Raw genomic sequence first — 26,793 nt, 5'->3', positions numbered from 1 at the left:
AAAAAATGCTAAACTTAGATTCTTTTGCTTTTATCCCAATCCCTCCCCTAACGATTAGGCTAATTTTAGTAATTATAAAGTAGTTATTGTATTATATTGCTTATGATAAAAAAAATTAATCATAATATTATTTTTATAAATCTTTAACATCTTTATTATTTTTTTAGCCTATTAAAATAACTTTAGAGAATATTTATTATAAGAGAGAGTATCATTTTTTTTAATCAATTAATAGTTGAGATGAGAAATGAACACAAATATTACACATAGTAATAACTATTAAATAATTATTTTTATGATGTTAAAATATTTTTTTTTATATTTTATTAATAACATTCCTTATCTTTTTTATTTTTTTTAATGACTTTTATATTTCTTTCAATTTCTGGATATGAAAAGTTAGAAACAATTTTTTTTAAAAAAAAAATTTACAAGACGCATTTTTTTTTGTATACAAAAACATAATCTGCGAGAATATATACAAAAAATTATTTAATAAATTTTAAAAAAATAACCAATATTTTGTCAAAATTATAGTAAAATTTGGAGAAGTTTTTCGAAAAAAAAAATTTGACAAAAAAATATGTATGAAAAACTTCACATGAAAAATCTGCATGCAAGAGAAATCCATAAATTCAAGGCATACTATATAAACTTATAATGAAATAGTTAATGTATAAAATTGTTATTAAATCAATTGCAATAGTTTGTGTCATTAAAATAAAAAACTTAAAAGTGCGTTATTGACAAAAAAGTTTCTATTAAAAAATTAATAATATAGAAAAAATGACTAAATATTATTTTTTAATATTCTTTAAATGATTAAATATTTTTTAATTAAAGCTCTTCATGCTCTAACTTAAAATTATTAATAATTAATAAATAAATAACTTTTTTTTTTATAATTTTTGTCATGACTTAATATTATTAATTGAAAATAAATAACTTTAAACTATATGAACATTTATGCTAATTTTTGTTAGTATATTAAATAAAAATAATTTTTGTAATTATATATATATATATAAAGTTCCTAAAAACTTTGGGGGAGGCATGGCCCCCTAATGAATACACTACGCCAAGTGTCATTTTACTAATTTAATACTAGGTTTTGTCCCGATTAAAAGCTTGTGGCTGAGGACGTTGGAAGCTAAGTCTTGGCAAAAAGACATTTATTTGGCCCAGGTTTATGGTCATCGTCTGTTTGCCAAAATCACAATCTCTCAGCCCAGCTAGTCAATAGTCGTTGTCTGTTTCTTGTATGGTAGGAATAGTCTACATACGACATTTTCCACATCACGGGAATTACCATGTTAAATTAATGCTTCTCGTGGCCATGGATGGAGTACCAAAACATAAGTTACACTCGAGCGAGCAGACGATCTGGAGATTCTGGACCTGGACCAACCTGGAAAATAGCCACAAACATCCCAGCTCGCATCCAACAACAAAACACGGTGGGTTACTTTTACTCTAAACACATACGTGCATGACTGCAAGATTATGTTATGGCCTTCATTTTAGTTCAGGACTTTAGATACCTCTGTTGTAGCCTGTAGGTAGCATAATATTATTGACTTTTTCTTCCATGCTCCAGGCATAGTATTCCTCACTTTAAAGGGGCGTTTACATCCTGACAATAAGATTTCCTAATACTGATGTGTGTGTCTATATATATATAAAGAGAGATCTTTTTACTCTAGGAGTAAGTTTAGGTAGATCTATTCTTGCAATAAAAAAATTCCTTCTCGTATATACACATACAAGAATATATTATATATATATATATTCAAAAATAATTTTTGATATCAATTGTTAGAAAAGTTAGCCTAACCAAGAAGAGGGATGATTTGGTTTATCAAAATTTCTTACTAGCTATCTTGATTTAATTTTTTTTTCTAAATATTTTCAAGGAAATGTGTTGATCTATAGTTTATATATAGGATAGTTTCAATGCAAGTCTAAATTCATTTAATTATTAATGCAATGTATATATCACAATACATAACAACTAGCATGAAAATAGAAATACAAGAATGCAAATTAAAGTATAGAGAAAGAAGAATGCACAACCAATTTATATTGGTTTAGTCACATTCACTTGTGACCTATGTCCAGTCCCCAATCAATCCGATTGAGATTTTTCACTAATCTTTAATATCATCAAAAGTTTGACAATCACAATATCACATGCAATACACTTATACACTACTTCCTCCGTTTTTTATTCATAGTCATTTTGTCAGAATTTGTCATTTTTTTTCATTGTCATTTTACTAAAATCAATGACTTATTAATTTTTTTGTCTCATTTTTACCCTTGATAATTAATGTATGTTTATTGAACAATCACTACTAGAAAAGTGTCATTTTCTTGCGAATTTTCCTGTAAAAAAATATTTGCAGAATTTTTTTTACGAATTTTCTTGCAAAAAAATATTCGCATAAATTTTTTGCGAATTTTCCTGCAAAAAAAATATTCGCATAAATTTTTTGCGAATTTATTTGTGGAAAATAATTTACAGATATTTCTTACAAATTTTGCTACAATTTTAATAATCATAGAAATTTTTTTTCATGGTAAAAGTTTACAGAAAATATTGTAAGAATTTTATTTTGTTTCTTACAAATTTTTTTGTAAAAAGAAATTCGCAAGTAATGTTTACTAAATGGTAGAAAAATTTTGTAGGTAACTTTTCCTGCGGATTTTCCTGCAAATTTTAATTCGAAGGAAAAATAAAAAAAGTTTAAATTTATAAGTTTAATATTTAAGAAAAACTTCAAGTCCCACATCTATTGAAAATAAAACAATTAAAGAGTATATAAGTTGGGGAAACACTTACCTTACAAGTTGATTTGTATGGTTGATTGTTAGACTTATAATCTACAATCTTAGAATTTAAAAGATTATGTATCACATGTTGGAGGCATGAAAACAAATGCTTCAGATAAATTCATTTTGAGCATTTCAAAGTTGAAAATTTATTGATAGAATTTATATTAATTTCTTTAATTTTTTTCTTAGAAAATATTCTTGCAAAATTTCTTGTGAAAAAATTCACAGGAAACTTTCCTGCGAAATTTTTTTTGCAGGAAACTTTCTTGCAATTTTTTTTTACAGGAAACTTTCTTGCGAATTTTTTTCGCAATAAATTTTGCAGAAAAATTTCCTGCGAATTTTAAAATTCATAAAAATATATTATCTATGAGGATATTACTTGTAGATAAAATTTTGCAGAAAAAAATTTGTAGGAACAACGTTTCCTGCGAATTTTTTTTTATGAAAAATTCGCAGGAAAAGTCGCATGCAATAAGAGAAATTATAATAGTGAATGGTTCTATTTATTTCTAATGTCTACCTATTTTTTCTCCAACCACCTATGTGAAGTTAATGTTGCATTTCAAAGGGCAATATGTTTCCAACGAAATACTATAAAAAAAATTAAGGGGTAGAATAGGAAAGTAAGTAATAAATATTTTTGAAAACTAAAATATCAATCATTTCCTTAAGTCCCATGCAAAATCTTAAACGACTATGAATAAAAAACGGAAGGAGTATTAAAGAAATCACCTTTTAAACCCCAAGAAGCACCTACTTGTAATACTCCACCACAAGATTCTCCATTCTTAAGAAACATACTTAAGAAAACAATTAATACATAGAATTAATAAACGAATTCACTTGATGTACATAACTAATCAGAATAAGTGAATCAACCATATAACTTAACCTTTCACTCCATGAAGATGATGATCAATTTAATTCTTGAAATCTTCATTGAGGTTACCACAAGGTCAAAGATCCTTTTCTTAAAAAGAGAAAATGTATTTTAGAGAGTGTTTTCGTAAAAGATATCACAAAGATATTCAAAAGTCTCTCTATTCTAAATATGAATATATATATATATATATATATATATATATATATATATATAAGCTTTCTGATAGAAATAATCAATTATTTTGTTCTTAGTAATTCTAGAAATCAACCAAGAATAATTTAATCAATTATATTGAGTGATAATCAATTATTCCATAAACTTGTTTATGAAATAATCGATTATTTTGCTGAATAATCAATTATTACAACAACAACAATAACTCTTCAGATTACTGAAAAATAGAGCAAATAATCGATTATTGCTTAAAATAATCGATTATTTTAAGTGAAAACTTAATATCTCAAATTTTCATATCATTTCTCTTTACAAAACAATTTTAAAACTTATCTTCTTTATCAATCATCATTTAGATAGAGATAAAAGATTAAATTATTTACCAAACACAAAACACACAAGCAACAAAACTTAAAACACATAAGACAAGATACAAGTTGCACGGTTATATATCAAGAGGCTCAGAACACAAAACAAACCACAAGTCGCACTTTCATCTTGAACTTGATCAACAAGAGTTACTTCACTCAATAATTAATAATTTACATCAAATTTCAATGATTTAACTATTAAATTAAAAGTTTTTAATGAAAAGATAAAGTCTGCAAAATTTTTACAAAATTTTAAAATTATCTAATACCTCTTTACGTCAATTCAAATTGAAAAATATTTATAAAAAAAAATTATACATTAATGTGAATCTATATAATGAAGTAACATATACTTTTCAAATTTTGCAAAAATTTGTAAGTTTGATTTACTCATTAAGAAATTTTAATTTAATATATATACAATTATATTACTCTTCTCTGAGAGATAAAAATATTACAATCTATCTCTTCATATTGTTAAAATATATAATTTAATTTAATTAACTTAACGCTGAAAATTACCTTTCACTCTCGAAAGATGCAAGTATCACACTTTCATTCGAATTTAAAATATAGAATAAGTTATATTTTATCTCTTAAAATTGTGAATATTATATTTTATCACCCTCTTATTATATTAAAATATATAATTTTGAGTATTTAATATGATTAAAGAATATTCATTATAAAATTTTAAAATATAATTTTTTATTAAAATATATGTTAAAATATTTTTAGTTGATTGTCCATAATTTACTTCATTAAAATTTTTAAAATATATAATTAAATTTAAATTAATTTATTAAAATCATAAATAAATTATATATGCATTATATATATATACACACACAAATTAACTCTCTCACACACGTATTAAATCATGTAATAATTATATTTTATTTAATAATAAATTTTTAATTTAAATATATTCGTTTAAAAATTATGTTTAATATATACATATTTTATTATTGTATTTATTAAATATGATAAGTAATATTTATCACAAAACACTAGTTTATTTTTTATATTTATAAATGCATTACACTATCTATATTAATTAAATATTATCTTAATATTTTTGTTTGATTTTATTATACCTGTATGCATATCATTTTTATTTTTGATAACATTAAAAATATTTTGTGAAAAATAATAATTAAAAATATTTCTCTTAATTATATAATTAAAATTTATAAATTTATAATAATTTTTAAAATTATAATTAAATATGTAAAACATGAAATAAATTGTTAAAGTATAACATATTTGTAAGCATATTTGTATTTATTAAGGGAATAAAGAACTTATTTTAACACAAGAAAAGAGAGTAATGTAATATTTATATTCATAAGGAGATGTTAGTATAAAGAACATTTTAGTAATAAATTTTTGTAACAAAACTTAAATAGCAAAAATAAAAAAATGAGTAAATATATTTTGGAATCTATCAGTAGAGGAGGTTATAATTTTCAACATAATAGGAAAAATAGAGTAATATTTGTATTTCTCTCGAAAGGAGAATGTAATTTACTCTATATGTTATTTATTTACTTTTAAAATTTTATTAACACAATATGTACGTGTGAAATTAAATGGTAACTTTTATTAACTATTATACTACTTAATAACTTTTAATTAAATGATTATTTTTCAAAACTTACTATCAGATTGAAAGTTATTTTCTCCTAGATCATATATATAAAATTTTATATTAATTCAAAATGATTTAATACCTCATTCATATAAATTAAAATTGATGTATTATAAACATTTCAAAATAAAAATATATATAAGCAATTTGATTACCTTTCAATTATTATTCAATTTTAATAAAAATTGTTATAAACATACAAGGTGGTATGAAGTTATAATTCAACAATTGGATTGAGAAAATTCATTTTTAATATATAGTTATTAAGTAGTATAATAGTTGGTAAAAGTTTTACCGATATCATTTAATTTTCCTCTCACTTTCAATTCATGTTCTAGATCAAATTTTAATGATCTAATCATTGAATTAAACCTTCCTCTCTCTCAATCTCTCTCTCTCTCTCTCTCTCTCTATATATATATATATATATTAATTTTTATACATCGTTATATGTGAACTAATTAAAAACCATTATATATATAACTTTTAATAAATAATAATTTTTGGTTAAATTATATTTTTAGTCCTCTATTTATTTTTAGGATTCAATTTGATTCTTTAATTTTTTTTAACAAAATGGTCAATGTTGTCCTTTCGTCCAAATTAATGAAATTAGATGAAAGAGTAACATTTATACACACACACAGACATACACACACACAGACATACACACACACAAACACACACACACACACACAAATATATATATATATATATATATATATATTAATTTTTATACATCATTATATGTGAATTAATTAAAAACCATTTTAGATATAACTTTTAATAAATAATAATTTTTTGGTTAAATTATACTTTTGGTCCCTTTATTTACTTTTAGGATTCAATTAGTCCTCTAATTATTTTAAAAATGATCAATGTTGTTCTTCTATCTAAATTGACATTAACGACATTCATGAAATTGGATGAAAGGGTAAAACTAAACATTTTTTTTAAATTAAAGGACCAAATTGAATCATTTAAAAATAGTAGAACCAAATTGATACTTCAAAAAATAGAGAGACCAAATGGAATAAAAATTTATCTAATATTCTAAACACTTATTTTAATATTTCACATAGGTATAAGTTATTTTGTTAATTATTGTTTAACTTGGTCTCACTTTTTTTAAAATGTTTAATTTGGTCCCACTATTTTTAAAATATTTAATTTAGTCCTCTAAATTGTAAAAAATGTTCAATGTTACTTTTTCACCCGATTTCACTAACATCGTTAATGTCATTTGGACGGAATGACAACATTAACTACCATTTTAAAAAAAATTATAGGACTAAATTGAATCCTAAAATTAAATAGAGAGACCAAAAGTATAATTTAACAAAAAAAAATATTATTTATTAAAAGTTATATCTTTATATGATGGTTTGTAATTAGTTTACATCAGAATGAGAAGATCCATATAAATTGTAGATGTGTGAGACCATGCAAATAATGATAATTTAAAGAAATTAATTTGTATTACCAATACCAACAAGATGCATCTGCTTTTCGGTAACTCATCACATAAGAGTTCCATAATTAAGCGTGCTTGACTTGGAGTAATTTAGGGATAAATGACCTTTTAGAAAGTTTTTTAGGAAGTGTGCGAGTGAGAACAAAACACATTAAATGGTCTTATGTTGGTTTGTCGGGTCAGTTGTCGATCAATCCTAAAATTGGATGGACATACAAAAAAGGGCTATCCACGGAGGGTTTTAACTAATGAAGAGTTGTGTGAAGTATCACATGTGAAGTGTCATGAAATGGAAGGGTAAAGGTCTTTGGTGTCCCCTCCAGTCGAGAACTAAGGACTCACAATACAATGAATAGCCAATATATGGAGTGGAGCCACTAAAACTTTAAATCTAAGGGGTGTTACAAAAAAAAAATACAAAAAATAACAACATAATAAACTAGGAATTCTATAATAAAAAAATAGGGACAAACATGTGCAAGAAAGAAGTATATCATAATGTGGAACTTTTCCTTTCAAATCTTTGTACTTGAATTTCCTTGAAATCAAATTGAAAGCCAACTTTAAATTACAGTTTATTTGTCTAGGAAATTTTAAATAATGGGTAGCCTCCCTCATGGTTTTAGAAATTAGATGGCTTAGATCACCAACTCTAATTAAATCACGAGGAGATAAATAAATAAAAAATAATTAAAGCATGTGAAAAATACTTAAAGAAACCTTACGAAGGTTATTGATTAATAAATACTTTTAAGAAAAAAAGAATGTTAATGAGAAAATATTAGTAATATTCTAAAGTACATTTATCATTGAACGTCACAATTTTCATGAAAATTGCTTATTTAGGACATGCAAAGATTATTGACATTTCTTCTATAATATAATGTATTTTAAAAATGTCTAATTTACATAATTTTATCGTGTTGTATTCCGTATTCCTTCTCCTCTCTCTTTAATTAACTGGTATCTCTTAATTACAATCACAAAATATTGTCAATTTGGGGGGAAGGCCAACAGTAGTGAACATTTTTTGAAAGTTTAAACATCAAATTGAACCGTTTAAAAATAATGAGACTAAATTAAATTTTAAAATTAAATAAAGAGACAAAAATATAATTTAACCTATTTTTTTTAGGTTAACAATTTTAACGTACTTGACAATATAAAAATTTATACTATCAGTGTATTTAAATTAAATTTATCTTTCTATATATTTATTTATTCATTGATCGAACAAATAATTTAATACATCAACTATAACAAACTAAGTTTAATAACACCGTATAAGATACTTAAAAAATGAAAAAAAAATTGTTGGTAAATTTTAAAGGGAGATAAATTTTGGTTGAATTTTTTTTAAAGTTCAAATTCCAGCTGAAATTTCAATAGATAAAGAAATAAAATAAAATTTTTATAAGGTTAAATTTAAATAAAAATATTTGAGTTGTTCAATTTATCTTATTAAAGGGTGTGAGAATGTCAATTTGATCAATACTTTATAACAATAAAACTAAAATAATGAAATTAAAATTATAAAAGATAATTAAATTAAGAGTTTAATAAAAAGCATGTATATATTATCAATTAATCAACAATTATTTTTAATATGAAATTTTAGTTACTGATTATAAAAGTCAGTAATATTAGTATATATGATACACTTCAAGAAATTCATTAGAGACCGAAAATACTTAGTCACTAGAGACCCATTTAGAGACTGCTTCGAAATGGACATAAAATATGAAATGTGACTAAAAATAAAATTTTCAGTCACTAATAGTCTTAAAATAATATTTTTACTTATTTAATCAGACAAATATTTCTGTTTTAATTAACTATATTAGAGACAGATTTCAATCACTGTTATCCAATTTTAGAGTTGGTCTCAGGTTGAGTTAAGATTAGAGACTAATTTTCTGGTTTCAACTTGAAATATAGTTAGAAACTGAATTTTCAGTCACTATTATCGCATTTTAGATACCAGTTTCTTAGTCTCTAATGGTAAGAGAAATAGAACCAATTTTGTAGTCTCTAATAGAAGAATATAACTAGATAGTTAGTTTTGTTCTCTATCAGTATAATTTAATGACTTAGTGTTTAATCAAAACAAGATTGCAAACTTATTTTTCAGTCTTTCATTGAAATATAACTTTAGTGACACTTTAATTCATTTTAGAGATTAAAAAAAATAACATTTTTTTATATGTTTATATAATGCTAATATCACAAGGTATTAATATAAATTTTAAAATATCAAAACTAATATTTGAATAAATATAAGATATCTATAATAATAATTTATACTAATAATAAAAGAGATTCCCTTATTGATCAGTATCCACTTTATCTTTTTTATTTTACTTTTAATAACTATATATAATTTCTAATAATTGTACAAACTATCAAAATATATTTGTTATTTTCTCTCAATTAACGGAAACATGTGGTGTCTTTTTTCCACTTGTATATATAATGACAATGGAGATTGATTTTGTTCCATTTTAAAAGTAGTCAGTATAGTGATTCTGTTCTATATAATAAATTTCTTGTAGTGCCCTTTAAGTTCAATTTACCTTGACAGGGATTTTTCTAAGCAAATGGATGCTCTGACAATGTTGCAAGGAAGAATGAATAAGCAAACTTAAATATGGAAAGTGAAGGGACCAACAATAATTAGAGCTAAAAAACGATTATAATCACCTCCATCACCATGTTGACACATTGATTACGCTGCCTAAGCACGATTCCCTTTCAAGTCAAAGTAACAACATGGCGCTCATATATCTGTCATCCTATAGAATGTCCATCACTTTCTTATTCGTTGCTTTTCTAGGTGCTCTACTTATTCAAGCTCAGGGTCAACCAGGTTTGAGGATAAACCAAAACTTCAACTTGTATCTTTCTTTCTTTCTTTTTTTTTTGGACTAAGAACTTCATTATATCATTAGTTAATAACACTTCAGCTGAAGCCATCGAGTCCCATGCATATATATGCATTTTCATTTAATGTTTTAGGATTCATCAGCATAGATTGCGGAGCTTCTACAGATGTGAACTATATTGAGCCCTTAACAGGCATAAATTATACTTCAGATGCAAATTTCACAAGTACTGGTGAAATTAAGTCAATAGGATCTGAACTCAAAAGTCACAGTTACAAACACCTGTGGAATGTGAGAAGCTTCCCGGAAGGAAAAAGGAACTGCTACAAAATAAACATTGCAAAAGGATCTAGATATCTGATTCGGGCCTGTTTCTTGTATGGAAATTATGATGGCCTGAATAGGTTACCTCAGTTTGATCTTCTTCTCGGGGCTAACTGGTGGGACACAATGATTATACGCAATGCATCCATTGAGGATGACAAGGAGATCATACATGTACCTCCTCTCGATTACATACAAATCTGTCTGGTTGACACGGGTACTGGGACACCATTTATATCAGCCATAGAACTGAGAACTTTGGACAGTCAAACTTACGTCACTGAATTTGGATCACTCGAAACTTTCCGTTACAGCCGATGCGATTTAGGTTCAAACACAGCCTACAGGTAAAGTTATAATTTTTGATTAAATCTTTCGCATTCAAAGAGTGATTAATTATATTGGACTTATTTCTTGTCACAGGTACAAGTACGATGTTTATGATCGTTTCTGGTATGCCTATGACTGTAACTCTGACCAAAATTGGACTCGACTAAGTGCTTCGATTCCTGATGATTCTTTACGCCAGAATAATTACCAGCCAGCAGCTATTGTCATGAGCACAGCAGTTACACCAGCAAATGTTAATGCTCCATTGGTGATAAGCTGGGAGCCAGATTCAACTGATCAATTCTATGTTTACTTGCACTTCACGGAGATTCAAGAATTGGCCACAAATCAGACAAGAGAATTCAACATCACCCTGAATGGAAAGCCGTGGTATCAAAATTTTTCTCCTCTGTACCTGGGTGTCAACACTATATTTACAACGTCAGCCATCAGCGGGGAAGAAATTAAATTTTCACTTGAGAAAACAAAAAATTCAACCCTGCCTCCCATCATCAGTGCCATTGAAATTTACAGACTATTAGACTTCAAGCAACCAGATACATTCCAAGGAGATGGTAAGCACCAAAATATGGTTTCTCAGTTTTAAATCCATTTCTTTGGTTTACACTATTATACACGATCTTAACTACCTTTAACCTTATTTTTTTACTTGGAAAAACAAAGTCCATGCGATTAGCACCATCATGTCAGTTTATGGGGTAGAAAAAGATTGGCAAGGTGATCCATGCCTCCCGGAAGACTTCTTGTGGGATGGTCTGAACTGTACCTATCGCGGAAATGAATCCCCAAGAATCACAACTTTGTAAGCCATGCTTCTCAAATTAATATTATAGCTTTATAAAACTGAATGATAACACACATATATATATATATATATATATAATCATTGGTTGTGCAAAACAGGAATTTATCTTCAAGTGGATTGTCAGGAAAGATAGACCCTTCAATTTCAAACCTCACCATGTTGGAGAAGTTGTGAGATTTTTTTTTTTTTATATATATTTTACCTGGTCCAATAAATGATGACACCAGAAAAAACATCTAAATGATTCTTTCTGCTATGTTCCATACTTATGTGTCAAGATGTGTTTTTGTATGCGTCTTAGATTTAAAAAATACTTAAAAGGGCCAAGTTATTTGTTTTCCAGGGATTTATCCAACAATAACTTAAACGAGGAAGTTCCTGATTTCCTGTCTCAATTACAACACTTGAAGATCTTGTAAGTTACTTCGTCAATTACTGGAACAACTATGTGATCCTCTGTATCAGAAAATAGAAAAGGATATATTATTAGTCTTCGTGTTGTGGCAGAAACTTGGAGAAGAATAACTTCTCTGGTTCAATTCCCTCTGCACTTGTTGAAAAATCTAAGGAAGGTTCCCTCATATTAAGGTACGAATCCAACTAAAAATTCTCAAATACAATATTATGGTTATTTACCGTGGTAGTTATTAATTAGTTATAGCAGCACAAATCTGGTGCATAAACTTTTTACATATATATATATATATATATATATATATATATATATATATATATATATATATATATATATATATATATATATATATATATATATATATACTTTTTACATACACACATATATGAGGAGCCACTTACTTAAAATAAGTATACGTAGACTTACTTCACTTAATAATTCATATTCTATATTAAATTTTAACGATTCTTAAAAATTCTTAATACATAAATTAAATTTATAAATTTTAAAAAAATTAAAAATTATTTGATATTTCATTTCATTATTTCAAATTAATTTATAAAATATTTTTATAATTATCTGACAATTTGAATTAATAAACGAAGTATCAATTTTTTTTAAAATTTTTTTTGTAGACTATCTGTGTATTAAATTTTTTTTTTTGTGTAGACTATCTGTGTATTAAATCATTGAAATTTAATGTATAACATAAGTTATTAAGTAGAGTAAATTCAGATAAACTTACGCATGAAGTGGATCCCTCCTCTCTCTCTATATATACTTGTATTTGTAAATATTTGTTACAATGTAAAATTTTAAATAAAAAATAAGAAATAAAATAAAACAAAAATAAATGATAATAAAAATATATTTATATTAAAAAATAATTTTGTAACATATTTTTATTAAAAATAAATAATTATAATATATAGGGGTTATAATTATACCGGTGTAACTTTTACTAAGTATTACACCGCTCAATAACTTTATATTAATTGTGAATTTTGTAAATCCAACCGTTAGATTGAAGTTCATATCTCTGAGATCATGTATATCAAAAATTTTTATTAAAATTGAACAACAACTTGAAAGTAATCAAAGTGTTCATATTTTAGTGTATTTTAAAATGAATATATTATGTAATTTTTTTTTATAAAAATGAAGTATCAAATCATCTTGGATTAATATAAAATTTTGTATATATGATCTCAGAGATATATATGAACTTTCAATTAACGGTTGGATTTACAAAATTCACATTTAATATAAAATTATTGAGCAGTATAATACATAGTAAAAGTTACACCAATATAATTATAACCCCATTATATATATATATATATATATATATATATATATATATATATATTTATAATACTCGTGCGAAATCTTCACTTCATTATTAAACGTATTCATTTAATTACTTATTTATAATTCATGACAGATTTATTCTTAGATATCTACATGATGGAATTCTTTTCCCATCCCTAATTTCACATCCTAGAAGTGAAATTACAATAAATTCGATTAATAGGATTGGGTCATGAAACCATGCATAGTAGCAGCAAGTATAACCACTAAGATTTGCTGAACATTTGTTATATAAGTTACAGATTATATTTTTTTTTTCTTCTGCTTAGTAACAAATTTAATATATACTATATACACAATTATTTATATTACAACAATATCCATTCATGTGGTTTAATTCATCCAATGACCCATTAATTTAATATCCTACCTCAATCAATCGCCGGTAAGAGTTTTAAAAAATGAATGTGAAATCAGTATCATTCAGTGATAACTTATGAAAATAACTCAATACCTATGTTAAAATAGTTGGTTCCCATTTTCTCACGAAGAAAACTTATATACATGATAAAACACTTATTTAAGAAACACTTAATTAAACTGTTGATTAATTTTTCTTATCTATGAAAATCGAATACAAATATTTGGGAAATTTATACACTCACACATAGCTAATTGAGTTAAATCCCTTCAACTAATTGAGTTAAATTCTTTATACCGTTGATTCAAATGTGACCTTGGTCCAACTTTTTCTAAGACGCTTTACCTTTAAAGGAAAAATTGAATCAAACTGAAAATCTTTTAAAAAAATAAGATTTTACAAAAGAAATGAAAAACAAAACACTTTTCATTAAAAACAACTGTGTGACCTATATGTTTTCCAATTGGCAAAATTTGAACCACCGAATATCTAGGGATTCTAGGCACAAACAAAATGAATTGAAGTATCTATTAAAATTATTGATGAAATGAAGGTTTACTTAAACTTAAACATATATCTTCTGTGATTTCCATGCTAGTGTGGACCAAAATCCATATCTATGTGAATCTGGTCAATGCAATGAGAAGAAAAAGAAGAACATCGTTACGCCCTTAGTAGCATCAATAACAGGGGTATTGATTCTTCTCGTGGCCGTGGCCGTGGCAATATTATGGACACTTAAAAGGAGAAAATCAAAAGGTAAAGCTGCAATCATAAAAGATTCGTAATTTTTATTGATGATTGTCAAAAATATTTATTCCTAACATGTTAATTTTCAAAACTATTGTAGAAAAATTAACATCTTTGATGGTAGAAAGGGATGAAAATGAAATTTCAGGACAATACACACAGCAAGATGGATCAATAGGAAAACCCAAAAAACAAATATATTCATACTCTGATGTCCGTAAAATCACCAACAATTTCAATACAACTGTTGGTAAAGGAGGATTTGGAACAGTTTATCTGGGCTATATCGATGACACTCCGGTAGCGGTGAAAATGCTTTCCCCTTCGTCTATTCGTGGTTATCAACAATTTCAATCAGAGGTAATTGTTTAATCACTTTACATTAGGTTTTTGAACTCACCCAAGAAGTATATTAATATGGTTGTGATTTTGATTTCAAGGTTAAAATTCTAATGAGAGTTCACCACAAAAATTTGACCTCCCTAGTTGGTTATTGTAATGAAGAAACCAATAAGGGTCTCATATATGAGTACATGGCTAACGGAAACTTACAAGAACATCTCTCTGGTTAGTTCCCAAATAAAATTAATTAATTTATTGTTAAAAATTTGCTAATCAATTTCCAAGTAGTTCGTATGAGTGACTTCTAGTCAACACAAACCAACACGTATAGAAAGTTAGAGAAGTTGTTCGTGCAGGTAAACACAGCAAATCAAAATTCTTGAGCTGGGAAGACAGACTTCGTATAGCTTTGGATGCAGCCTCAGGTTAGAGAGTAAACTTCAAATTATGTGTTTTGACACTTTTGTTAACTTCTCTTTCCCATTTTCAATGTTTTTGTTTGTCATAAATCTAATATCAGGATTGGAGTATCTGCAAAATGGTTGCAAGCCATCTATAATCCACAGAGACGTAAAATCTACAAACATATTGTTGAATGAAAACTTTCAAGCAAAATTATCTGATTTTGGTCTATCCAAAATTATCCCAAGGGATGGGGGATCTCATGTGTCAACTGTTGTTGCTGGTACTCTAGGTTACCTGGACCCTCAGTAAGTACTTCAATTATTGTCCTATCCATCATTTTCTGTCAAAATATATGACAGAAAATGGATTAAATTGGCTACATGATTTGTCTTGCAGCTACTCCATATCCAGTAGATTAACAGAGAAAAGTGATGTTTATAGCTTTGGAGTAGTTCTTTTGGAAATAATCACAAATCTACCAGTAATGGCAAGGAATCAAGAAAAGGGTCACATAAGTGAAAGGGTTAACTCTTGGATTGCGAAAGGGGATATCAAGGGCATTGTTGACTCAAGGTTAGGAGGAGATTTTGATATCAACTCAGCTTGGAAAGCAGTGGAAATAGCAATGGCTTGTGTATCTCTAAATCCCAACGAAAGGCCAATGACGAGTGTGATAGTGGTTGAACTAAAGGAGGCTTTAGCAACCGAATTATCTCGAACAAAAAATAAAAGTGGTGCTGATGCCAGGTATTCGGTTGAATCGGTCAGCGTGAATATTCTGGACACCGAATCCATGCCCCTAGCTAGGTAAATGGTTGCCCAAAATAAGAAGAATAAGTTAATGAAATCAAGGGGAAGTGATGTTGCACGCAGAAGAAGTTGGTAAGTGGGTGCTTTACTTAATTTGCTTGTTTTTTTTCCTATTGATGATACTTATTTCTATAAACGCTACACTTGTTGTCCTCCCTGTGAATGTGTTTGGGACTTGGGATTGGTAATCATAGTGTAGGGTGCAAATTTAAACACCTGGCTAGGTAAAAAGCTTACCCAAGTCCCAAGATTAGAAGAATAATACCTATAATTTTGTAATAAAAAGTAATTAAAGCAATGTTGCATAAGAAGTTGGACAGTAGGTGCTTTACTATGTTCTTTCTTTTTCTCGCCCATATTTGTTTCTATAAATGCTACGCTTGCTCAGTTGTCCTCCATGTGAATCTCAGTTTGGGGACAAATTTAATTGGTGGTTTTGTAACTCATGCTAAATAATTAATCAATACTGTCTCAGATTTTTATTATAAATAATATATATATATATATATATATATATATATTAAATATAAGTAAAATTCAACTACTTTTGTCTCATTAATTTAATAATATTTTTTATTTAATGTATAAATTTTCAATTCTACTATTTCTTTTAATATTTATAACAAAGAATGTAAGAATAATATTATAGGATTAATAAAATTTAACATAAATAACTAATTCTTTTAGTATAGGAAGTACATGACATGTAACTAAATATTATTAAAAAAAATTTGTAAATTGAAAATTTTAAATACATATTATATAATCAGGGATGAATCTCCATAATAGATAATGGGAGCATTTGTCCCTACTACTATTTTACATATACATAATTCTTTTTATATAAAAAATATATTTTAAAAATAAAAGTTATATTCTAATATAATAAATATATATGTTAAAATTATTGTATTTATAAAATTTAAGTTCAAAGGAAATGTCTATTTATTTAATGTTTGTTAAACTTTCAAAAAAAATTAGTTATCAAATGTGATGAAAAATACTCATTGATAACAAACTAATTTTTTTTAATGTGTAATTATAATATATATATATATATATATATATATATATATATATATATATATTAATGCTCACATACATAATATAATATATTAAAAAAATCAATTTTAGATAAAATAAAATTTGTAGCATAGATGTTTATCTTTTGTACTTTCTATTTATTGTATACATTGATTAAAAAAATAAAAATAGTAATTTTTTTAATATTTATGTTTTATTTAGAATTTTTATTATAAATGATGTTCTTAAATAAATTATTATCTAAAAGTTTATATTAGATATTAAAAACATGTTTATATCATAAATAAATTAAATTTGATTTTTATAAAATTTAACATATTTATTTTTATGTTTTTATTAGTTTTAAATTATTATAAAGTATGTCTCTAGGATTGTAGTTCTAACTAAATATTTAAAAAATGTCTATGATAGAAAAAAATTATATTTAGAACATGTATTTTAATAAAATTTAGTTTATTTCCACTCCTTGTTGTAATTGTAGATATTCAAGTTTGTAGAAAATGATTATAATATATATTTATACTTTTAAAAATTATATATATAATTTTTAATATTATAAATATATAAATAAATATTTTCTCTAATATCTAATAAATATATAAATAAATATTAGTTACAACTATAATAACTTGATAGTCTTAGATTATTTAATAATTTTTCTTGTTTGAGAGTGTTGATTTAATTGTCCTGTGCAAAATAGTATAAATATATAATATGGAATGAAAATCAGTGTTATTTATTTATCTTTATTAATTTAACTTTTATCTTGTCTATAAAATTTGTTTTAGTTATTTTTCTTTCCAAAGATTTATTTTAAAATTTGGATCTCAATTCAAACTTTTCAAAGTATTAATCATTTTTTATGTTGAAACATGATTTTAAATCCTTATATGATTGATATTTGATTCAATATATAAAATTTGTCTTATTAAATTTAATTAATTATTTACGTAAAATTATGAACCCAACTAATGTTGAACTAAAAAAAAATTATAAATATAACGAAAATTATATGAAAATATATCTAACGAGTAGTGAGTCTTACAACAGGTTTTGAGAGATTTTTTTTTCAGATGAGAGATGATATGAGATTTTTATTTGTTGCGAATAACTGTTGTTTTTTTATATTATTATTTTATAAAAAATTAACAACAAATAATTTTTTGTCGACAGACCTCTAAAGCTTAACCTTCTAGCAGTCTTACTCTTAGGCCGATCTACTAATAAACAACCAAAAACAAAAAATCAAATATATTAATATGATAGTAATAAATTAATAAATATATAAATATGTATACTAATTTATATTAAATTTTATAGTTAAAATTTTACTACATATTATATTTAATTAATATAAATTTTAATGTTTTTGGTAAGTAAATTTTACTTATATACTAATATTTTAATTATGATATTTTTTTTTGTCAGTATATACAAAATATTTATCACTTCTATCAATATTAATATTTGTCACAAATAATTGTGATAGGATATTAGGATGGACATAGGAAAGTCTAAAAGAAAGAAAATCAAATGACTTAAAGATTTTATAAGAGGAAGTTAAATATTTTATTTTATTTATCTTGAGATAATTAGATGTTGACACATGGTTAAATGTTTTCATAGATTGACATTTGCTAGGTTATATAAGTGTATCCTTTTTAATGGTTATTATCAATAAAAATATGAATGCTAGTTTTATCTTTTCCCAATTCTTTTATCTGTTCGTATCTCTTTTACATAATGTATTTGAAAATATAAAATTTCAAGTTGTTATTATAATATTAATAAGTTGATAAAAATATATAATAACTTATCTCTTTATTTATATACTTAATAATTGACCGGATGTTATATTAAACGTAATATTTAATCTCAATAGGTAGTCAAAAATTGAAAACTATATGAAGATAATTCTTAATTTCTTCATTAAAGGGTTATTAGATTTATTGTATAGAATGCAAAATATAGAAATTAATTACCTTAAAAATGTGTTCAATAATTAATAAAATGTTGAACAAATAACTTGAATTGACTATAGTATTTGATATATTTCTTTTTTAATCATAATTAAAAAAAATTGACAATTCATATTATTAATAAATATATAAAAAATAGTAATTGCAACTAATCATTTATAATAAAAAATAAATTAATAGAGTTTAATATTTTCACACATATTTTTTTACATACTTAAATCACAGTTTCATATTTAATTAAACCAGTGCAACATATATACTAGTATAACGTTTATTTATTTATTAAATATTTCCATTTTTAGTTAATTAAAGTTAACCAATTCGTGCTGTAAAAAAAAAGGATAACAAATTCATAATTATTTTTATAAAAGTAACATAAATTAAAGTTTTCATAATGATATGCATATATGTAAAATCGTGGGAACTATTCTGTTGGGATAAAATAAATATTTTAGTATTTTAAATTTACGGAATAAATTTGTGGAAGTTGTAATAGGATGAACATATGTAAGGCTGTTGTGAATTAGTTTTCAACTTATTTGTGCATAAATTGGTTTTTGAATATAACATGATTTTCTTAAATTATTACTTTTTAAAATACATTGTAAATCAAATAATGAATTTAATTATGATATATTATTCTTGTATTTATACTACCAACTAATTAGAAATTACACTTAAAACAATCATTGCAAAGTAAAAAAAAAAAGATAATTTTTAATTATGTAATAATATATGATTAAACATGGAATTAAATTCATCAAATAAGATTGACATGAATTTTTTTTTCCTTTTAATTATTTTTGTTGTTCCATCAACATCGTGGTGGATACATTCTTGGTATTTTTTTTTATTTAGGTTAAATATATTTTTATTTCTTACATGTCGATAATGTTCACATTTAGTCTATAAAGAAATGGTCTTTCGTTGATTCCTCATTTTTAAAAATATGTTAGGCATAAATATTTACCATAAATATATAAAAACACATTTAGTTCCTATGCCCTTTTACTTCAACTTTCGTTGATTGATCGTTGAATTTAGTATTATTTTAATGATGCAAATGCATGCATCAATTACAAATCATGAACGTGTTGACGGAATTTCAAAGTAAGCAAATCAGGTGTTCAGACAAAATTATGATGTGCGAGGAAGAATGAAAGAACAGACTCAAACATTGAAAAGGAAAAAAAAAAAAAAAAAAAATTAGGGTTAAAAAGTGCTTATAATACATACCTCCATCATGTACGTTCACAAATTGACTACGTCGCCTAAGCACGATTCCTTTTCAAGTCACAGTCACAATTCACAACATGAAGGTCGTATATCTGTCATCATACACAGTGTCCATCACTTTCTTCGTTTCATTTCTCAGTGCTCTACTTATTCAAGCTCAGGATCAATCAGGTTTCAAGATAAACCAAAACTTCATTATCATATTATTATATATCATTTTTGTTTTTGGTCTAAGAACTTCATTATATCATTATTTAGTTAAAGTTTATCGAAGCCTAAGTCTCATGCATATATATGCATTTTCATGTTTTAGGATTCATCAGCATGGATTGCGGAGCTCCTGCATATGTGAACTATACTGAGTCCAAGACAGGCATAAAATATATTTCAGATGCAAATTTCATAAATACTGGTGTGAGCGGGAATATATTATCTGAACTCAAAAGTAACTATCAACGACAGATGTGGACCGTGAGAAGCTTCCCGGAAGGAAAAAGGAACTGCTACAAAATAAATATCACAAGAGGCTCCAAGTATCTGATTAGGGCTAGTTTCTTGTACGGAAATTATGATGGCCTAAATATGTTACCACAGTTTGATCTTCTTCTTGGGCCTAACCTGTGGGATACAGTGACTATATATATTGCTTCAGAGGACCAAGCCAATGAGATCATATATGTTCCTTCACTGGATTATGTGCAAATCTGTCTGGTTGACACTGGCCATGGGACACCGTTCATATCAGCCATAGAATTCAGGACTTTGATTAATGATGTTTATGTCACTCAATTTGGATCATTGGAAGCTTACTACCGCTTGGATTTAGGTTCAAATAATAGCTACAGGTGAACCAACTCATACTTTTGTTTTGGATTAAATCTTTTACATTCTATTTGTTGAGATACAAACAAGTCCCACGTCGATAAAATAACTCAAAAAATAATATAACACAAAAATAATTCAATGATTGAGAAATATTTTGGGTGGTGACCAAAAGCAAAACTGAAACCGTGAGGGTTAAGGCTCAAATAAAATAACCCCAACACTATTTGACTTATTATGATTTTATTTTCTCACAGGTACAACTATGATGTTTATGATCGTTACTGGAGTACCTATAGTGACGATCATTGGACACCATTAAATGCTTCTATTCCTGTTGATTATTTAAACCAGAACCGGAGCAGTTACAAACTGCCAGCAATTGTCATGAGCACCGCAGTTACACCAGTAAATGCTAGTGATCCATTGGTAATAAGGTGGGAGCCAGATGATGAAACTGAGCAATTCTATGTTTACATGCACTTCACGGAGATTCAAGTGTTGGCAAAGAATGAGATAAGAGAATTCAACATCACTCAGAATGGTGACCCATGGTATCAAAAATTTTCTCCACGGTACAGGGGTGTCAACACTTTATGTAGCGTGTCAGCCATCAGTGGGAAAGAAATTGCATATTCACTTGAGAAGACCAAAAATTCAACCTTGCCTCCTATCATCAACGCTATTGAAATTTACAGAGTAATAGACTTCTCGCAATCAGATACTCACCAAGGAGATGGTATGCTGAGAAATAAAATAATTTATCATATCTTTAATCCGTTTCTCTAGTTTATACTGATATAACTTATAAGTGTTCTAAACCATTTTTCATTTTATTTTTTAATTTGCATTTCGAATAAAAACAAAAGTTGATGCAATTTCAACCATCAAGTCAGTTTATGGTGTGACAAGAGATTGGCAAGGTGATCCATGTGCCCCTGTAGCCTACTCGTGGCATGGTCTGAATTGTTCTTATCCCGGAAATGAGTCCTCAAGAATCACCACTTTGTAAGTCATGCTTCATGCTTCTCAAATTTATATATTTGGAATATGTTAATGTGTATAACTAAAAGTTGTGTAAAACAGGAATTTATCTTCAAGTGAATTGTCCGGAAAGATAGATCCTTCAATCTCGAAGCTCACCATGTTAGAGATTTTGTGAGCTTTTTATTTTTTTAATTTTTTGGTTCACCTGGATTTAATGATGAGACCAGAAAAAAACCACTTACTTTAAATCTTTTTATTTTTTCTGCTACGTACTTGTGTCAAGAATCAAGATGACTTTTGTACATGTGTCTAATATTTAGACATACTTAAAAGGGTGTTATTTGTTTTCAGGGATTTATCAAACAATAAATTAAACGATGAAGTTCCTGATTTTCTATCTCAACTACAACACTTGAAAATCTTGTAAGTTACTTTGTTAATTATTGGAACAACTCTGTGATCCTCTGTATCAGAAAATAGAAAATGATATATTTATATTTTCCGTGTTTTGGCAGAAACTTGGAGAACAATAACCTCTTCGGTTCAATTCCGTCAGCACTTGTTGAAAAATCTATGGAAGGTTCTCTCTCACTAAGGTATGAATCTTACTAACAATACTCAATTCATAATATGGTTATTTAAGGTGATGATGATTATTAATTGGTTATAGTTTAGACAGTATTTGGGATGTGTTTGAAAGAGATTATTTACAGTATTTGTTTAGGAGTTTGAGAGAATTTACGACAATAACTTTTGTCTATAATTAGTTGTTTTCAACTTATTTTTAGAAAGCTCGCAAGTCTCAATGATAACTTATAAATAACTCACTACTTGTATGCAAGTAGTTAACTCTATTTCTTCATTGATTATGGAAAAACTTATCTATAAATATTAAACTGTTGATCCAGACACATGATTGGTCTAGCGTTTATCTGAGTTTCTGTTCTCTTTAAAACGAGAAACTGGGTTAAACATATTTTCGGAAAATCCCTTAAAAATTGAGTTGCTCAATTTTTATAAAAGAAGGAAAAACAGCTTTAGCACTCATGTTAAAAAAATGATGTCTCCTATGTTTTTCCTTAGGCAGTTGTTAATCGACTGATCAAAATATCAAGTGAAATGAATTGAAATATCTATTGGACTCATCGATGGTATTAAAAGTTTACTGAGACTTGAAACATAAATCTTCTGTGATTTCCATGCTAGAGTGGGCCAAAATCCATATCTATGTAAACCTGATCAATGCAACGAGAAGAAGAAAAAGAACATTGTTATGCCCTTAGTAGCATCAGTTTGCGGGGTTTGGATCTTTCTGATGGCCGTGGCAGCTATATCGATAACCCTTAAAAGTAGAAAATCGAAAGGTGATGCTACAATGATAAAAGATAAGTAATTTTGTGTTGATAGTTTTCCAAACAAATTCAATAATAACCTGTTAGCTTTCAAAACTATTGTATTATACTTAACAGCATGGATGGTAGAAAAGGATCAAAGTGAGATCCCACAGCAATACACAAAACAAGATGATTCAGTACTGCAATTTGAAAAACAAAAATATTCATACTCCGTGGTCCTTAAAATTACCAACAATTTCAATACAATTGTCGGCAAAGGAGGATTTGGAACAGTTTATTTGGGCTATATTGATGACACTCCAGTTGCAGTGAAAATGCTTTCCTCTTTGTGTGTTTGTGGTTATCAACAATTTCAAGCAGAGGTAAGTTATTAATTACTTCGTACTAGATTTTTTATCTGAGTAATAAGTAAATATGGTTAAACGTGTTTGTGATTCTGATTTCCAGGTTAAACTTCTAATGAGAGTTCATCACAAAAATTTGACTTCCCTCATTGGTTATTGTAATGAAGGAACCAATAAGAGTCTCATATATGAGTACATGGCTAATGGAAACTTACAAGAACATCTCTTTGGTTAGTTCTCAAATAAAATTAATTTCTTGTTAAAAATTTGTGCAAATCATTTTCCAAGTTAGTTTTGTATTCTGAAACCCTGAATATGGAAATTTTCATATGGAAAAACTGTAGTATGATTCGTATGACTGAGTTCTATTTCTAGTCAACAAAAATCAGCATATATAGAATGTTACAGAACTTGTTCGTGCAGGTAAACACAGCAAATCAAAATTATTGAGCTGGGAGGAAAGACTTCGTATAGCAGTGGATGCAGCCTTAGGTCAGAAAGTAAACTTCAAATTATGTGTTTCTGACACTTTTGTTAAATCCCTTCTAAATGTGTTTGCCATAAATCTAATCTCAGGATTGGAATATCTGCAAAATGGTTGCAAGCCTCCTATAATCCATAGAGACATAAAATCTACAAACATATTGTTGAATGAACATTTCCAGGCGAAATTATCTGATTTTGGTCTATCCAAAATTATCCCAACTGATGGGGAATCTCATGAGACAACTGCTGTTGCGGGTACTCTTGGTTATCTGGACCCTCAGTAAGTACTTCAACCATTGTCCCATTCATCTTTTTTCAGCAAAATATACCGAGTGTTTCTAAGTGGATATTTCAATTATCACCACAAACTCTGACAGAAAATAAATTGGGTTGCATGATTTGTCTTGCAGCTACTGCATATCCAATAGACTATCAGAGAAAAGTGATATTTATAGCTTTGGAGTAGTCCTTTTGGAAATAATCACAAGTCAACCAGTAATGGCAATAAATGAAGAGAAGACTCACATAATTAAATGGGTTAGATCCCTGATTGCAACAGGGGATATCAAGGCCATAGTTGACTCAAGGTTAAAAGGAGATTTTGACATTAACTCTGCTTGGAAAGCCTTAGAAATAGCAATGGCTTGTGTTTCTCTAAATCCTGACGAAAGGCCAATGATGAGTGTGATAGCGTTTGAACTAAAGGAAACTTTAGCAGCTGAATTAGCTCGAACACAGGATAGTGGTGCCGATCCAAGAGATTCAGTTGAACCGGTCAGCATGAATCTGGACACAAAACTCATGCCCCTAGCTAGGTAAAAGATAAGAAGAATGAAATAATGTTATAATAAATAAGTAATTAAAGTGTGTTGGAAGATGGAGATGAGTTAATGAAATCAAGCCACACAAGGGGAAGTGATGTTGCGTAACAAGTTAGTCAGTGGGTGCTCTACTTTTCGTATTTTTCTCATTGATATTTGTATGAATGTTACACTTGTTTTCCACTACACTGATTCCTGAAATAACTATCATGTGGAACGAGTATATGATCCTGTTCATGCAATATTAAAAGATCATAACCATTCATAAGCATGCAACACAATATTCATGCAAGTCAAACTATCTAGAAAACACACTTATTAATTAGTATTTTAACATGTACATTTTACGGATCAAATATTAATTATATATAACTAAATTTTATAATAAATTATATATGAATAAATATTTTTAAAAATATAAATTATATTTTATATTTAAGATAAATAATTTATATTACAATACAAAATTATTTTAAATTATTGAGAATATATTTTAAAATATTAAAATTTAATTTATAAATAAATATGATAAATAAAAAATTAAATAAAATAAAAATTTTAGAAGAATCTTTAAAAGCATCATTGAGAAATAATCTCCAAAAATGTTCTTGTTCAAAATAATAATTCACATTTAATATATAGGGATTATATTATTTATTGATTAAAAAATGTATTTTTCATCCAAGTATTATAACCACATAGTAAAAAAAGCTTGTATTGAATAATTATAATATAATTATATATTATATCATATAAATAACAGTGTCCTATTAAATTCGAGGAAGAATATAACATAGCAATACAAATACAATACAATAATTTTATAATTATTATTATGAAATGTTTATAATATTATTTTTATAAATAGTTTCTAATTATATTTAGATTAGAGACAGAAAAATGACACTCAAAAATAGTTTATAGACTAAAATAGTATCTAATTAAATTTAATATAGCACCAAAAAAATCCGTCTCTAATTTAGTAAGTAAGTTTTATTCAATTAACGACTGAAGATTCGGTCTCTAACGGTCTCTAAAGGGGATGCTAAGATTCACATTTTTTTATATTTCTAATTGGCCACACAAACTAATTCGTAACAGCTAGTTTTCGAAACTATTGTATGATATTTAACAGCTTTGATGGTAGGAAAGGCTCAAACTCAGATCTAATCGCAATCCAAAGAACAAGCTGATTCATTACTCTAATCCAGAAACAAAAATACTCATGCTCAGATGTCCTTAAAACCACCAATTCCATGCAATTGTCGGTAAAGGAGGATTTGAAACAGTTTATCTGGGCTATATAGATGACATCCTGTTGGGATACAAACAAGTCCCACATCGATAAAATAAGACAAGAAATAATAACTTATATAACACAAAATATACTTTAATGATTGAGAGACTTTTTGGATAATGACCAGCAAAACCATAAAGTTTTATAAAAACCTTATAAAAACAATCCTTAGACAAATTCCATAAAATACCCCTCAACACATCCCTATTGCCATG

The 26,793-nt window shown here is 26.7% G+C and overlaps 2 protein-coding genes across 6 annotated transcripts; both read left to right on the top strand.

The window, feature by feature from the left end:
- The first annotated feature begins 1,231 nt into the window (after positions 1 to 1,231).
- Positions 1,232 to 16,529, top strand: LOC109805389 (putative leucine-rich repeat receptor-like protein kinase At2g19210). 3 transcript variants are annotated; one of them, XM_083065108.1, is made up of 14 exons: positions 1,232 to 1,457; positions 9,973 to 10,257; positions 10,407 to 10,944; positions 11,021 to 11,502; positions 11,612 to 11,750; positions 11,852 to 11,923; positions 12,097 to 12,168; positions 12,261 to 12,341; positions 14,499 to 14,659; positions 14,799 to 15,010; positions 15,091 to 15,217; positions 15,349 to 15,417; positions 15,513 to 15,702; positions 15,794 to 16,529. In XM_083065108.1, the coding sequence occupies exons 2-14, from the start codon at positions 10,161 to 10,163 to the stop codon at positions 16,206 to 16,208; spliced, it is 2,655 nt and encodes an 884-aa protein (XP_082921234.1). In that variant the 5' UTR covers positions 1,232 to 1,457; positions 9,973 to 10,160; the 3' UTR covers positions 16,209 to 16,529. The 3 variants fall into 3 exon arrangements, with proteins under 3 accessions (XP_082921234.1, XP_082921235.1, XP_082921233.1); XM_083065109.1 differs by having other exon boundaries at positions 1,236 to 1,457; positions 10,467 to 10,944; positions 14,751 to 15,010; XM_083065107.1 differs by having other exon boundaries at positions 1,236 to 1,457; positions 14,751 to 15,010.
- Positions 16,530 to 20,783: 4,254 nt separating this feature from the next.
- On the top strand, positions 20,784 to 25,512 carry LOC109805639 (LRR receptor-like serine/threonine-protein kinase IOS1). 3 transcript variants are annotated; one of them, XM_083065777.1, is made up of 12 exons: positions 20,784 to 21,311; positions 21,546 to 22,027; positions 22,158 to 22,296; positions 22,375 to 22,446; positions 22,627 to 22,698; positions 22,791 to 22,871; positions 23,482 to 23,639; positions 23,745 to 23,992; positions 24,078 to 24,204; positions 24,398 to 24,466; positions 24,551 to 24,740; positions 24,871 to 25,512. In XM_083065777.1, the coding sequence occupies exons 1-12, from the start codon at positions 20,791 to 20,793 to the stop codon at positions 25,277 to 25,279; spliced, it is 2,568 nt and encodes an 855-aa protein (XP_082921903.1). In that variant the 5' UTR covers positions 20,784 to 20,790; the 3' UTR covers positions 25,280 to 25,512. The 3 variants fall into 3 exon arrangements, with proteins under 3 accessions (XP_082921903.1, XP_082921902.1, XP_082921901.1); XM_083065776.1 differs by lacking the exon at positions 20,784 to 21,311 and having other exon boundaries at positions 21,491 to 22,027; positions 22,375 to 22,434; positions 24,383 to 24,466; XM_083065775.1 differs by lacking the exon at positions 20,784 to 21,311 and having other exon boundaries at positions 21,491 to 22,027; positions 24,383 to 24,466.
- The last annotated feature ends 1,281 nt before the right edge of the window (positions 25,513 to 26,793 follow it).

Source organism: Cajanus cajan, chromosome 10 (genome assembly GCF_000230855.2).
Source record: "Cajanus cajan strain Asha chromosome 10, NIPB_CcT2T_4, whole genome shotgun sequence".
In the NCBI taxonomy this organism is placed as follows: Eukaryota; Viridiplantae; Streptophyta; class Magnoliopsida; order Fabales; family Fabaceae; genus Cajanus; species Cajanus cajan.
This window is presented reverse-complemented; position numbering and strand designations above follow the sequence as displayed.